The following is a 15,735-nucleotide window of genomic DNA, read 5'->3' as shown; positions in this document are numbered from 1 at the left end:
CACCCAGCTGGGTCACATCTGGGGCTGCACACGCCCCTGAAAGCGCCAAGCAACCAATGGGTGGGTGGGTGTGGGGGTGCTAGAAGGTGAACGCTTTATACCACTGGCCTACATCCTCAGGCCCTGAGATGGGCTCTTAAAAAGTTGTTGGCGGCTATTCCGCCGCGGATCGCTTATTCTTAGGACTTGTAAATGCTGAACTGACGGAACTGTTTTGGAGCTATATATCGAGTATCTCGCTGAGGCAGCAGCACTACGGAGCAAGCAGCAAATGCCTAATCGTAGTGATGGCCCTCGGTGACCTTCGAACTCCGACCCCGCGCCTTTCTCAGCCCTTCCGCGTGCAGCTTCCGCTCCCGTTCCTCCGGGAAAAGGCGGTACCAAAGGGCGGGGCTCTAAGACCATCAGTTATGGACAGTGCTTGTTTGAGGCGGGTCTCGCGAGGGCGGGATTTAAAGAGGCATTCTCGATTGGGCTGCCGGACGGGGCGGGGCCTGCCGAGGCCTGGGTTGGGCGGAGCTGGGAGTTTGTAACCGCCTCTGGGTAACTTGACTCCCGCGATCAAACCTCCGGAGGCCCGGAGAGGCCCGAGGGCTTGCAGTACATCCTGGATCTGGAGTATCCCTGGCAGGAGCGGAGTCAGAGGGGCTGCGGATCCTAAACCTGGGCTGCGAAGAACTTGCGAACTTGGAGTAGAAGATCCCGGAACCCCGTAATAAAACCGGAAAGTCCCGGATCGCGGAACTCAGCTCGCGGAGCGGACTCAACACGGAGACCGGAGGCCGGATCGCTGCACCGCGGGACGGGACAGAGTGATGTCGGGCCGTGGCGCGGGCGGGTTCCCGCTTCCCCCGCTGAGCCCCGGCGGCGGCGCCGTTGCCGCGGCCCTTGGTGCGCCGCCTCCGCCTGCGGGACCCGGAATGCTTCCCAACCCGGCGCTCAGGGGCCCGGGGCCTTCTGGAGGCATGGGGGTACCGGGGCCCGCCGCCTTCCGCCCCATGGGCCCCGCGGGCCCCGCGGCGCAGTACCAGGTGAGGAGGGTTGGCGGGTGGCGCCGCGAGGGCGCTGGGTCGGTCTCCCTGGGGCCTCAGGTGAGGACCGGCGGCCCAGGGGACACTGCAGGAGGAACTGTCTAGGGCTGGTGGCAGGCAGGCCAGGGTCCCATGGTTAGTGGCTAGGGGTTGAAGGCAATGTTGGGGAAAAGGTGGAAGCCCTTTGCAGTGGAGGGCTTGAGCAGTTAGAAGAGACCCAGGGCTTCTTGGCACCGAGTAACTTAGAGATGGAGGCTTCGTGGGATTTAGAGAATTGTGGGCAGTCAGGTTGAAAAGTGGGAGGCAGGTCCCGGAGTAGAGGTGAAGGAGTGACCCGGGATGTGGTGAGGAGATTTTGGAAGAGGGTCGTTAGTGAGAAAACAGGGTTACTCTTTCTTTGGCCTCGGTCCCACTGCATTTCTGCCTTGACTTTTTCTTTTTTTTCCTAGTTGGGAACTGGCAAAGCGTTAGTATGTCTGTGATGGCTCCCAGCTGCTCAAGTTGAGGAGGAAGGAAGCCTAGCTTCCTACGAAATGGGAGATTAAAGAAAGGAGGGCGTCCAGATAACTCCAGGATAGATTAGAGATTTTAGTGGCCAGGTCTGAAGAAAGCTCAATCCCATTAGCAAACCATTCTAGATATCCTTCGTACGGGATTCTCTTCTTGATGTCAGTGTCCAGTAAAGTTTGGAGGAGCAGGAAGGGTTTGTGGAGTCTTGCTGGTCTTGCGCTGCACAGAGTACTTCCAAGACCCTTCTGTCTTGGAAGAGAGCTGTCTCAGGTTGCAGTGTCAAAGGCCATGGGCAAGCAGAGACAAGATCCTGTGGTCAGTGCACTGGGAACTTACTCAGCCTGATTCTGCATGTGGGGCTCCTCATTCCCCAGTGCTCTGGCTCAAGTTACTCCAGAACGTTTGGGGATTTTGTTTTGCTTTTGCATTTTGGTGCTGAGCATGAAACGCAGACAGGGCTTTGCACATGGCAGATACTTGCTGTATCAGTAAACTGCACCTCCTTTCTCAGAGTGCCTGGGGGTTGTGTCCATCCTTTTCCCACATCCTTGTCACCTTTGGTTCTTGCTTCCTTGCTTTTTGATACAGGGTCTCATAAAGTCTAGGCCCGGCTGTGTAGCCAAAGCTGGCCTTGAAGTTTTTTTTGCCTCTCAAGTGCTCACGTACTACCACATCCATCCTCTATTTACTTACCCAAGTCCCTGACAAGGCCATATGTCTCTCAGCCTATGTGCCACAGCCTGTTACGAAGGTCTGAAGGTGTGCACTGAAGCTTACTCTGTCCTCTGCTGGTGTCTCTAGGTAGGTCTCAGGAATAGATCTTCATGGAGCATGCGCATTCCACCCAGGAATCAAATTTCTAGGGAGATACCTAACTGGGGGCTGGGGTGGGGATAAGTGACCCCCTTCATTTCTTTTTATATCTCAAAAGCAAGTGACGAGTTTGGGTATGAACAGAGATAGACTTGGTTCCAAGCTGAAGTCTGTTTTTTCCATGTTGCTTTCTTTGGGGAGTCATGAGCCTAGTGTATCACTGATGAGTACCTAGTCAGTTATTCTACCCCTTGGTCTTGCTTGCTTAGAACTGATCTTGGAAGCTTCTCACAGACACTGGGGATATCTGGTTGGTTGGTTGGTTGGTTTTCTGAGTCGCTCTATATAGTCCCAACTGTCCTGCAACTCACTGTGTAGACCCGTTTCCTTGGCATGCAGCTGGTAGAGAATGTGCCCTTGGGAGAGCCCCTGTTGAAGATGGGAGGATGGATTTCTGCATATTTTGTAGAGAGTGACCTTGGGCCTATGCTGAAATCCAGGCTGGCCATTCGGATAGCTATGGCTGCTAGTTGTAAGAAAGGAGATGGCCTTGAGTCTGGCATCCCATACTGTGTTACCTCTTACTCTTCTTCCTCCCTCTCTGGAGAAGTGCTGGGGAAGGGAGGGAAGAGAACCCCATTAACATTGGTTGCATGTGAAGGAGATCCTGCTTCTTTCCATGTCCAAGTGTCCAACTTGAGAAAGGCTTGGGGACTGAGGACAGAGGGACTCCTCCTGGTTAGAGCTCTTAGGGGTGAGCAGGAAGAGTAAGGATTTGTGTGCTCAAGCTGTACATATTGGGGAGCCTACTGAAATAAGTTGACAGCTCACCTACCTCTAGAGGGTTTTTCTAGTTTTGGAGTACAGTCATCCTGAAGGGCTTAACGTACCATGATCCAAAACAAAACAAACAAACAAACAAAAAACCTAGTGTGCTTTACTTCTTGGGTATACTCAGCTCAGAGTTTAAAATACCTTCTGTTCATAGGGTCAGGGTATGTCCTCCAAATGAGGCTCTTAGGTTCAAACAGCTGTCAGAAGGATCAGGGCTACAGACTTTGGGGCATAGCAGAGTATGCTTACTTGAGCCATAGACTCTTTAAACTGGAGCTGGCAGAATCAGGCCTAGCCTACTTCCCTTGTCTTCTTGGTGGTTATAAAATCAAGCCTTGAATGTGGGGTTGGTGCTTCACCAAGTGGAAGTCGCTGCATTCTGGGATCCTGGGGACTTAAGCAGGCCCACCTACCCCTGCGGTGGGGTAGGCTGGCGAGAGGCTGAGAATCTGTGGCAGTGGCTTTGTTTTGTTTTTAAGTAGGAGTTCCTAGCTCTTCAAAGCCCAGGTGTAGAGCTTGACAAGAAGAAACTAGGACTTGAATTGTGAGCAGGCTTCCCCTGAGGCTGTGGGTGAGCTAGGGGACTGGAGCCTGAGCCCCAGAAGTCTGGAGCAGATGTCTGGGTGGGGCCTATTTCAGGCCTGCCTGGGCTGCCTTGCCTTGGGATTTCCTCGAGGGCCCAGCAGTACTGCAGGCTTTATAAACCTCAGTGGGGGGTGGGGGGGCAGAGCACCTCAGATTATATCTGCAGTTACTCTAAGAAAACCTCAAGTTTGGGGTGATGATGGGGGTCTTATAGCTGTGGCCATCTGAGGTTTTTCTTTTGTTCCCCTCCCCCTTCTATAATCTCTGGCCCTAGCTTATTAGGGCAGAGAAACAGGCTGTCTTCTGCCTTTCAGCGGCTTTGATGAATTTCTTCCTGATGAGGAGAGACTTGTGGCAGGACTCCCAAGGTCCCAGGGTCTCCCACTTTTAACTCCTCAGTTGCCACTGTGTTCCTGCTCTGCTCTTATACGCTTTCCCTTGTCTCTGGGTCATGTTTCTTTTCCTCCCTCTCTGCTACTGCTCAGGAGTCTGACCCCTTTAGTGCCAGATAAAGAAATTTCAGAGACTCATCTCCAGGATGCTTGAGTGTGGGGGTTGGGGGGTGGTCCTTTAACTTGGCGTGAATCTCTACCCAAGCTGGCCTGGTTGTCTGGTTGTACTGATTGATTGCGTAACCTGGGCCCTGGGGCCAGCCCTGTGAAGCTGCCAGGGACAGTGTGTGCAAGGCAGAGCTGCCAAACAGGCCTTTCAGGCAGCAGCTATGTGGATGGAGTTGGGAGGTGGAGGGCTCCCAGAAATGGTGGAAAACTGGGCCTTGGATGGGAAGTCAAGAAGCTACTTGTGTCACTCAAGTTGCTGCTGTTGACTCTATTCTGGCATCCCAGGACAATCTTGTTCTGCAGCCTGGGATGGCTAGGGTTAAGTCGAAGCAGCAGCAGCCCTGCTGCCAGGTGGTGTGGAGACCATGGTCAGAGTCCAGATGTTTGCTGCTCTCATTCCCATAGGCCACCCAAGAACCATAATTCCCTTTTTTGAGGGTCTTTTGACATAGATATAGGGGTATGGCAAAAGGGGAGTGGGGAAGAGGGAGGAGTGGGGGAGGGGAGAGGACAACGGGTCCAGGTTGTGTTAGGAGGCATATGGTGACCAGATGGTGTCTGTACTCTCCTGAGGCCATCCCCACAAGTTGTGACATGGCCAAGCCATCCATTGTACCTGCTCACCTGGGGTGCTACTGCCTAATGGGCTTGTCATCCCTGCTGCCTTCCTGCCTGTCATGCCTCCAGGCATTAGCCTTTTCCATCCTCTTGGACTCCCCTACGTTGCTATGCATTGCCCCTGGTCTCCCAAGTAATGTTTTTCCTTCAGGATGGGGAAAGAAGGGGGTCTAGTGGGCTATCTAAAGGCTCTATAAATACCTCGAAGCTGGCTGATCCCAGGGTACAGGACATAGCATATTGGAGCTGGGTAGGTGTTTATAAGTCCTAAAAAATCCCCCAGGTCCTTCCTTCTGCAAGAGGTACTCTCCTCCCACCCATGGACTCTGGCTGCCTCATTTGTTGGCAAGGCTGCCAGGGCGGTTGCAGGGGCGGGGCAGGTGTGGTTTACATGCTGAGCTCAGCGCCTGTTCCCCTTTGTTCCTGGTCTCCCCATGCAAGAGAGAGATGGAGGGTATGGGCTATGGACCTCGTAGGGCTCTGCCACTGACCTGTGCCCCTCCATTGTTCCACTTTCCCCAGCGACCTGGCATGTCACCAGGAAGCAGGATGCCCATGGCTGGCTTGCAGGTGGGACCTCCAGCCGGTTCCCCATTTGGCACAGCTGCTCCACTTCGACCTGGCATGCCACCTACCATGATGGATCCATTCCGAAAACGCTTGCTTGTGCCTCAGGCCCAGCCCCCAATGCCTGCCCAGCGCCGAGGGTAAGATGATTTCTCATAGCTTGCCCTCCATGCGGAGGAGACTCTTGGCAATTTGGGAGAGGGTTTTGAAGATAGTAAGTTTGAATTGTTAAGCTCTTAAATGGGTTTCTGTTTTCCTACTAGGTTAAAGAGGAGGAAGATGGCAGATAAGGTTCTACCTCAGCGAGTGAGTGTGTTAGGAGGCCTGCCCAGGTCTGGCTGTCCAGGGTGGGCGTCCTGGAGTGGGGAAGGAGGGAAGGACGGTAGAACTAGAGCTGGTGAAGCAAGCCATTGGATTTCTCAACTTGCAGATCCGGGAGCTTGTCCCAGAGTCTCAGGCATACATGGATCTTTTAGCTTTTGAGAGGAAGCTGGACCAGACCATTGCCCGTAAGCGAATGGAGATCCAAGAGGCCATCAAGAAGCCTCTGACGGTACATACTACCCAGAGTTCTCCCAGACTGTTTTTCCTTCCTGGCCTTGTGTTCCAGGGATGAGCTTGGGCCGCCCCAAGGAGCACACACTGAGTTCAGCATGCTTAGAAATGGTGTCTTGCCCTGTAAATCTACTCACTCAGTCCTCCTGCCTCTTGTTGTCTCCAGCAAAAGCGAAAACTTCGGATCTATATTTCCAATACATTCAGCCCTAGCAAGGCAGATGGTGATAATGCAGGAACTGCAGGGACCCCTGGGGGAACCCCAGCAGCAGACAAGGTGGCCTCCTGGGAGCTTCGAGTAGAGGGAAAGCTTCTGGATGATGTGAGTTGGGAAAAGAGGTATTGGGGAGAAGGCGTGTGTGAACTTAAGACTATGGACAGACATGATCATTCTTTAAGAAGTCCTAGCCTAGGGAAAGGGTACATCTATCCAGTAAGAGAACTAGTTAGACTTGGTAGTGTAGTTGTCCTTTCTATTCTGGGGTTCAAACCCTGGACCTCTCACATACTAGTCCGGAATGAACATCTGTAGTTACTACAACTTTCCTGTAGATGGCAGTCAAGCGTCCTGGATTCACTCCATTTTTGGTTGGCAGTGGGGTTCTTGAAGAGTCCTTTTCCTGCCACTTTGCCCAAACTTTGAATGCTACTTGAGGGCCCAAGACTGGACCTTGAGCTTCATGACTGAATTATTTCTTCTGATTACATAAATTCAGCAGCACACCCGCCTTACATAGTTCTTTTCACTCCCAGCCTAGCAAACAGAAGAGGAAGTTCTCATCATTCTTTAAGAGCCTTGTTATTGAGTTGGACAAGGAACTGTATGGGCCTGACAACCATCTGGTGGAGGTAAGCATGGTTCTAGAGCCTGGGAAGGACAAGCTGCCAGGGGAAACAGTGTGTTGGCAGAGTGTTGCCACTTGTCTGCTGGTGACGAACTCTGCCATTCTCTTGCCTGACAGTGGCATCGGATGCCCACCACACAGGAAACAGATGGCTTTCAGGTGAAACGGCCAGGAGATCTCAATGTCAAGTGTACCCTTCTGCTCATGCTGGATCATCAGGTGACAGTTGCCCAGGGTCACAAACAGGGCCCCAGGGTTCATGCAAGGAAGGGGGTCCAGGGTCCTCTAACTCAGCAGTTCTTAACCTGTAGGTCATGTCCCTTAGGGGGTGTCAAATGATCATTTCACAGAGGTCACCTAAGACCATTGGGACATAGATACTCACATTATGATTCAGAACAGTAGCAAAACTACAGTTATGAAGTAGTAAGAAAAATGATTTTATGGTTGGGGACAGGTCACCACATCATAAGGAACTATATTAAAGGGTTTCAGCATTAGAAAGGTTGAGAACCAGTGTTCTTGACTCCTCTGTCCATTCCTAGCCTCCTCAGTATAAACTGGACCCCCGACTGGCAAGGTTGCTGGGAGTGCACACACAGACAAGAGCTGCCATCATGCAGGCACTGTGGCTTTACATCAAACACAACCAGCTGCAGGATGGACATGAGCGGGAGTACATCAACTGCAATCGCTACTTCCGTCAGGTCAGCTGGGAATTACCTGCTTCTTGTTCTCACAACCCTTAGCTCATCTGCTCTGGAACCCTAATGCCTAGTCATCTTTAACTGCTGTCTACTGGCCCTGGAATAGTCAACTTCCCAGGCTCTCAGGCATCACCTGCCTTTGATGCTCTTTCCAGATCTTCAGTTGTGGCCGACTCCGTTTCTCCGAGATTCCCATGAAGCTGGCTGGATTGCTGCAGCATCCAGACCCCATTGTTATTAATCATGTCATTAGGTAAATAGAAATGAGATGGCTCTAGGAAAGCAGAATTTACCCTGAAACCTTACTCCTAGGATAGGCTTGGTGGTTGAGATGCACATAGTCATGTTTGCCCATGCTTTCCTGTGCTGCCTGCAGTGTGGATCCTAATGACCAAAAGAAGACAGCCTGCTATGACATTGATGTAGAGGTTGATGACCCACTGAAGGCCCAGATGAGCAACTTTCTGGCCTCTACCACCAACCAGCAGGAGATTGCCTCTCTTGATGTCAAGGTCAGTCTTCTGGGGCCAGAGTGAGGGCGAGTTGTCTGTCACTTTCACCCAGCACACTGATAGGACCTCAGGCTTGGTCCTCTGAACCTGAATAGACCCTGGGGCTCCCCTTCTCTAGATCCATGAGACCATTGAGTCCATCAACCAGCTGAAGACCCAGAGGGATTTCATGCTCAGCTTTAGTACTGAGCCCCAGGACTTCATCCAGGAATGGCTCCGTTCCCAACGCCGAGACCTCAAGGTACTCTTTGTTTTTTTGAAGGGAATCCCATGTAACACATTGGGTAGACTGAGGCAGGGCAGGGTGGGGGCTATGCCACACTTTACCCCTTGCTCTCTACAGATCATCACAGATGTGATTGGAAACCCTGAGGAGGAGAGACGAGCTGCTTTCTACCACCAGCCCTGGGCTCAGGAAGCAGTTGGGAGGCATATCTTTGCCAAGGTGAGGCTCTGCCATTTTGGCCTTCTTTTCTTGAGAAGCTGAGGCCTGAGAAATGCTTTGTCTTCTTCAGGTGCAGCAGCGAAGACAGGAACTGGAACAGGTGCTGGGAATTCGCCTGACCTAACTGCTCAGGGATTGCTTCCTTCCTTCCCTGTCCGGGAACCTGGCAGGAGACCATCCTCTTGGTTCTGGCTGGGGCTGCAGACATGTAGGATGGAGTGAGGTGTGTTCCTGTCACCCTCTACTCCCCAGCTTTAGTTTCATAAATGTAGTTTTAGATTCCTCACTGCTTGGTCCCCAAAGCCTTATTACTTTTTAGTGCTGGCTTTAATTGGGTTTGCAATGCGGCCTCAGCCCCCTGCAGGCAGGCCCAAGTAGGACTGCTGGAGGTTGTGCTTTAACTCTGTAACAAGACATTTCCGGAACCAAAGGCTGCTGGGTTTGCATGTTTACAGGCTCCGCCCTAGGGCCAGTGTCAGCTGGCTTTGAGGAGCTGGGCAAGGAAGAGGAGGCCCAGCCCAGACTCTTCCTGGCCTTTCTCAACCAAAGTTCTTTGCCATTCCTACAAGCCCAGCTTTGCTGGTTTGTTCCTTCTCTTTAGGTATTTGCACTATTTGGGGAGCAGGTTTTTTTCTATGTGGGAGCCACTTTTTGTACAGAGGTAATGGGGTTTTTCAGGGAGCCCACTTGGTGCCTCCTTCCTCATTTTCTTTTCTTAATCTATGCAAGCGGCTGCAGCCGCCATCATCTCCCGAGGGTGGGAATGTACCAGTTCTCTAGCCCAGCTAAAGTGGGTGTGTATGTGTGTGTGCATGCACATGCGTGCATGCATGTGACAGGTGAAGGGGAAAGCTGGAGATTTGTCACCTTTTGCAGTTGGTCTTAAAGAGGGTGGGCCTAAGGTTTGGCAAATGCCACTTCTGGCAAACTTGGAAAATTCCAAATAAATCTTTTTGTTTATTGATGGTGCCCAGACCTGGTCATTGAACAATGCAATCACGTATTAACAAGCTGGAGTTTAGCACAGACCTTTATTTGAGGGATCCACACAAAGGACATACCCTCACTTCCATAGCTTCTTAATGGACATATTTTTCTCACTATCCTTTTGCATGACCTGGAGAGGGAGGGGAGGAGAGAGAGCACATACACGTGTGGGTAGGGATTCATGAGCTGTGAACACAAGCTTAACCCCTGCTCCGGAGCCACCGTAGTAAAGGCAGACAAGGCACATACCTTGGCTACTGCCATCTCAAAGTCCTCCTGAGTAACGTGGACACGCCGTTCTCGCAGAGCATACATGCCAGCTTCTGTGCACACACCCTGGGTGGGTGGGGAGAGAAGCTGAGACCCTGCTGCTGGACCCCATTAGCACCAAGTTGGCTCTTAGGGCTTCCTGCTACTGCCCTGCTTCCCTGAAGCCTTCAGTTACCTTTACTTCAGCCCCTGAAGCTCCTGGCATCAACTCAGCAATTTTTCTCAGGTTGATCCCCCTGGTCAAGTTCATTTTCCGAGAGTGGATTTTCAAAATGTCCAGCCGGGCCTAGGGATAAGAGAAGAAAGCCCTAAGCCCTGCACTCTGTCTCCACAGCCAGAGCTCCTCCAGACACCTCCAGCACAGACCTCCTCATTGGGAGGTGGGAATTCAATTTTTCTGTCAATCCTCCCAGGACGAAGCAGGGCAGAGTCCAGGATATCAATCCTATTAGTAGCCATGATAACCTGGGAAAAGGAGGAGAGGAATACGTTACACAACTCATAGGCCTGCAGGTCACCTCACCCCTTTAGCTGGCTTGTCTAAAAGCTTGTACCATCTCACCTTGATATTCTTGGTGGCCTCAAAGCCATCCAGCTGGTTGAGCAGTTCCAGCATTGTGCGCTGTACTTCACTGTCGCCTCCAGAGCCTCCCTCCAGCCTCGAGGAGCCAATAGAGTCGATCTCATCCATGAAGATGATGGACGGAGCATGTTCTCGGGCCATGACAAACAGCTCCCTCACCATTCTTGCTCCTATGCAAGGCCAGCCTGGCATTAGCTATGTGCACCCCACCCTCTCTACCCTTTCACTCACTCATCACATCCTTGGCCACAATTACCTTCCCCGATGAATTTCTGTACCAGTTCGGAGCCAGAGACACGAATAAAGGTACAGTCCGTATGATGAGCTACAGCACGGGCCAACAATGTCTTCCCAGTGCCTGGGGGTCCGTATAGCAGGACTCCCTAAAGGGAGAGTATACATTACACTTAGGGGGAAAGGGCCAACTCTCTTCAGCCATCGAACATGTACAAGTGAGGGCTTTGTGTTGGATCCCTTGTTTAGGGTGAGGGACATAAAAATGGAAGGCCAGTTATCTTTTCTAGACTTTGTATTCAAACTAGCTTACTGCTCCAGAAACCTCTCTTGCTGCTGTTTAGTGGAAGGCATACCCAGCGCTGGCTAAGTCTGATGGTACCTTTGGCTGTGCAATGCCCAGTGCTTCAAAGAGCTCAGGGTGCTTCACGGGCAGTTCGATCACTTCTTTGATCTCCTTGATCTGCTTGTCCAGGCCGCCAATCATCTCGTAAGTTGAGTCTGGCACCTTTTCCACCATCATCAGTGACACCAAGGGGTCCACCTTGTTAGGTAGGATCTTATGCAGAGTGTAGCTGTCATTTCTTAGAGCAACCCGACAATTGGGTGTCACCTGGAGGGATGGGGAGGGAGTCTCAGGATGCAGGGTGGTGCTGCTACTCCCACACCCACAACATTACCTGCCACACTTACATCATTGATATCAATGTTCTTGTCTACATCAACAACAAATTTGCCCTCAGGATGGACCTGAAAAGATAACAAGGGCTTATGATTTTCCTCAGTAACGAGACACCCCAGCCAGGATTAGCAGAAGGAAGCTCTGGGGTAACAAGACACAAGGCTACATACAAAGGGAGGAAGGGCCGGGAGCCAGTCCTTGGTGCCATGCTGCTTTTACCTTGACCAACACTTTTTTCTTATCCATGGCCCTTACGACTTCTCCAACGTAGGAGCCCTGTTCCTGCAGCAGCTGCAGCTCCTCCCGCAACAGGCGAACTACAAACAACCCCAAACCATTAAAAAATCATCAGTTACCTAAGGACCATTTTAACACTTGGAAGGGAAGAAAACTTAAGACTTGAGACTTAGGGCTTTGAAGAGATGTGCGTGGGAAATAGTCACGTAGTGAGCAGTGACAGCATCACTGTCGGCCGAGAGGAGATGAGTTTTCTGTCTTCTGTCCTCTCACCTTTTGCATTCAGCTCATTCCTCTGTGCCTGCAGTCTCCGGAGATTCTGGCTCTTATCATTTACAATCAGCTGTGGGCACAAGAGACAAACCCCATTACTCAACGGCTTACGCCTATAGGAAACTGGATCTCGGCAAAGACTCTTGGGGCAGGTTTAAGTTGCTTCCTTAGCTTCTCCAGCAGTATCCAAAGGCCCTGTCCTGTCCTCTAAGATTTCCTAACAAGTCCCAGGCAAGTATCACAAGAGGCCCATCACTACTGGTCCAGGAAGAACAAAATCTAATGGAAACTAGTTTGCTCATGGGAGTGGCTTCAGGAGAGGTAACGGTACAGTAGAAAGGTTCTCAGGTGAGAAGCCTGTGTTCTAGCCCAATTGCTGTGAGTTAAAATTAAGTCAGTTCCTAGCTCCATGTCTTCCGATGTGTGTATATAGCCTGGAGTGACTGTAAAAACTAGGAAGGTGGCACACAAACCATGGTGCGTGTGTGAATGTGTGTAATAGAAGTTAGGTGTTTTGTAGGGGAAACTGAGAATGGAGGGAACTTTAATTAGAGTGGGAAAAAGATAAATATAGGGAGGAAAGAGCAAGATAAAATAGTAAGGATGGGGCTGGAGATATGACTCAGTGGTTAAGAGCACCAACTGTTCTTCCAGAGGTCCTGAAGTGTACTTATACACATAAATAAATCATCAAGGCATCATGTACATAATATAAATGCATATAAGCCGTGGGTATACATATAGTTAAATGCATTTTCCCATCTGGATTGGTAAAGTTCCATCCAAGACTAGTTAATAAAAAACTTAGCAGCTCTGAGAAGCCACCTGTTGAACTGTTGGTCAGAGTCACCCAAGGGACTCCTAAAACACAGGCTATTTCTGTTGACCTTGGTTACCCCCCCCTGCGCCCCAACCTTCAGGAGTAAAGCAGGATTCCATTGCTGAAGACACCATATACTTCAAACAAAGGACCCAGAGCACTTGATTTGGCTCTGACCTGAAAGCATTGTTGCCAAGGATTAGCTTTCATGGCACCAAAGGTGCCAAACAAGCTTCCAAGAAAGAAATCAACCAATAGTTCTATTCAGCTTTGATGTGTACAAGCCACAACAATTACTGTGGTGGCACCCAACAGTTCCCTAGTGGGACTTGCAGCCTGCTTAACAGGAGAAAAACCTAGCCTGGTACTAAAATCACAGCCAACTACACTGGGCTAGTTAAGTTATAGATCTTAAAGTACCTACAATCACCACTTAACTAAATCTGCATAATCCGTGACTGCTGTCTATCTACTGCAGATAAATGTAGTTCTAATCTGCAAGAAACTTCTCTTGGCAACAAATGGAGACAATTACAGACAGCCATAACTGATCAGAACATAGAGACCAAGAGACTGTGAAGTGCCTGGTCTCAAGTGATACATCTAGAATGCAACCCCTACACCTAAGTCTGGGAGATCATTTTGGAAGAGTGGGTGGAAAGATCTTAATTACCAGAGAAACAAAAAGTTTGCTGGGAGATTGTCTCTCAGAAATGCCAAAGAGGCTACACTCATGAAGTCTCATCATGCTTATATTAAACAAGTGCTGAATACTGACAACACAAAAGCACATGCTAACATGAGGGGGAGTTCACTCATGGGGCCTCAACCCTAGACTAAGTTATGGGTTACTAAGGAATTCTGAGAGGAAGACAAATAGGCTTTCTCAAGGAAGAACTCCATTTGGTTATCCAGTACCAAGTAAGCGCATACACACAGGTAACATTATATAGACTGAACAGGTTGTATCTATTTATTTAGGAACACCTATACAAGGGGTGGTGGTGGTGATAAGGATTTCAAAGTATAAGATTAGGAAAAACAGTTTAAAAGGTAGGCATGATGACACAGGCTTGTAATTCCAACCCTAAGGAGGCTGAGGCTGAGAGCTGGAGCTCCAGCCTGGACCACACAATGAGACCCCGTTTCAATAAATCTGTTTACTAATAAACAAAACGAAGACAAAGGCAAGACAATAAAAGACAACATCCACTATCCTGCTTCATTTCAAACCCGAGAGAGATGAAATCACATGTAGAAGCATTTAAAAAAAACGACAAAAACCATACTGGTTGTGGAGGCTCAAGTTTTTAAAATTCTAGCACTTGGATGGCAGAGGTCAGGTGAATTCTGAGATTGAGTCCAGCCTGGTCTACACAGGGAGTTGTGGGTACACAGTGAGACATTTGCCTAAAGAAGAAAAGGTAAACTAGACAGAATAGCTGCAAATGCACCTGGAGTTCAGACATTTTCTCTGTGGCTTTCTTCTAAATCCATTTTCATTCCTATTCCCACCTTTGGCTAGTGGTTCCTTTTGCAGGTGGTTTTGTTTTCCAGACAGGGTTTTATGTAATCCAGGTTGGCTTCAAAGTTAAAACACTACTCCTGCCTCAGCCTCCTGCGTGCCACCATTAAAGATGTAATATATGACTCTTCAGTATTGGCTGATCCTCTAGAGAACCTGGGTTTGATTCCCAGCACCCACATGGCAGCTCACAACCTTCTGTAACTCCATTTCCAGGGGATCCTACACCGTCTTCTGGCACAGATATAGATGCAAGCAAAACACCCAAACATAAAATAAAATGAAAAACTTGAAAGAGCGTGCAAGCAAACAAAAATTCTAACTAAATATTATTCCCAAAGAGATTATCCATATACCTTACACTGCTTGTTACTTCCTAACTACAAAGAAGGCACTGGAGAGATGGCTCAGCAGTTAAGAGGGTTTACTGCTTTTGCTGAGGGCCTGGGTTTAGTTCTCGGCACCCCTGATAGCTCATAACTATTTGTAACTCGTTTCAGGGGATCCACTGCTGTCTTTGGCCCTGCACAGGCACCTGCATACATGTGGTGTAAATAAACTTATGCAAGTGTACACACACACACACACACACACACACACACACACTAAACAACCAAAGAACCACAAACGAATGACACTGGAAAAGTACTCTTTGCTGCACCCCCAGTGGAAAAGGGGTGTGGAGAAATCTGCACCTACCAACTCTCAAGCTCCTTCTGGTGTCTGTACTCACCTGGAGTTCTTCAATCTTGGACAGATAATATTGACGGAGTCCACTGCCTGCCTTCCCCTCTTCCAGTTCCATCTGAAGACAAGTGTAATTGTTAAACAAGGGCATAAACTACTAAGGGATCAAGCCAAAGTATTTTCATGGCACTTTATCATATAGCTTAAGAAACAAGGCCAGGAGAATATCATTCTCTTTTCCTCAGAAACTGGTATCTTGATGGATGAGGTCTGTGTGTTTGAACTTCGGAGGCTTAGTTCTTGGCTCTAACCCTTCACTTTTTTATCTACTAAAAGGATGCAATTGCCGCCTACATTCGAAGACGTTTGGGTGGCTCAAGGGGCCATATATCTACAGAGCGCTTTGCTCTGTGCCAAGAGCTATACATACCCAAGGTATGTAAACGCTACAAACCAGAACGGAAGGACCAAGTCCAGGTCCTATACCAGACCATTCCGGCTTGCCTAGCTCTTCATTCAGTTTCTATCCAGCCCTGTCCTGCTTACCACGGGCGGCGCTGACACAGCAGATCTAGTCCCAGGCAGGGTCTAGTCTGACGTGGTCCACCCACCCCTGATTCAGTCGACCCTCTTGCTCGTGGCCACCCCTCACTTCAGATTTTGTGCACTCAGCACTTGGCTTAGATGCCGCCCCGACGCCGCGGCAGAATCCTTACCTGCTCTGGCCCATCAAGCGCCATCTTCCCTCTTTCGGCAGGGACCGCCGGCATCCAAGTCACCCAATCGCGCAGGCGCGGAGCGGTAGCATGCGACCTGGGTCACGACCGAGAACAGTTCCGGGTCAATGGGCGGGGT

At 49.9% G+C, this 15,735-nt stretch overlaps 2 protein-coding genes across 2 annotated transcripts; one reads left to right on the top strand and one right to left on the bottom strand.

Moving 5' to 3' along the window:
- The first annotated feature begins 483 nt into the window (after positions 1-483).
- On the top strand, positions 484-9,547 carry SMARCD2 (SWI/SNF related BAF chromatin remodeling complex subunit D2). The gene is made up of 13 exons (XM_080924573.1): positions 484-1,031; positions 5,474-5,658; positions 5,782-5,824; positions 5,949-6,071; positions 6,240-6,395; positions 6,827-6,922; positions 7,036-7,137; positions 7,464-7,625; positions 7,781-7,878; positions 8,002-8,137; positions 8,256-8,378; positions 8,481-8,582; positions 8,653-9,547. Exons 1-13 carry the CDS (start codon positions 816-818, stop codon positions 8,704-8,706), a joined length of 1,596 nt encoding a protein of 531 aa, XP_080780699.1. The 5' UTR covers positions 484-815; the 3' UTR covers positions 8,707-9,547.
- Positions 9,548-9,594: 47 nt separating this feature from the next.
- On the bottom strand, positions 9,595-15,668 carry PSMC5 (proteasome 26S subunit, ATPase 5). The gene is made up of 12 exons (XM_080924574.1): positions 15,597-15,668; positions 14,927-14,998; positions 11,849-11,918; positions 11,558-11,655; positions 11,350-11,406; positions 11,039-11,269; positions 10,679-10,805; positions 10,402-10,592; positions 10,206-10,304; positions 10,015-10,125; positions 9,819-9,905; positions 9,595-9,699 (listed from the first exon to the last, which is right to left on the bottom strand). The coding sequence occupies exons 1-12, from the start codon at positions 15,648-15,650 to the stop codon at positions 9,646-9,648; spliced, it is 1,251 nt and encodes a 416-aa protein (XP_080780700.1). The 5' UTR covers positions 15,651-15,668; the 3' UTR covers positions 9,595-9,645.
- Between the last annotated feature and the right edge of the window lie 67 nt (positions 15,669-15,735).

This window comes from Micromys minutus (assembly GCF_963924665.1).
Source record: "Micromys minutus genome assembly, chromosome: 10".
NCBI lineage: Eukaryota > Metazoa > Chordata > Mammalia > Rodentia > Muridae > Micromys > Micromys minutus.
This window is presented reverse-complemented; position numbering and strand designations above follow the sequence as displayed.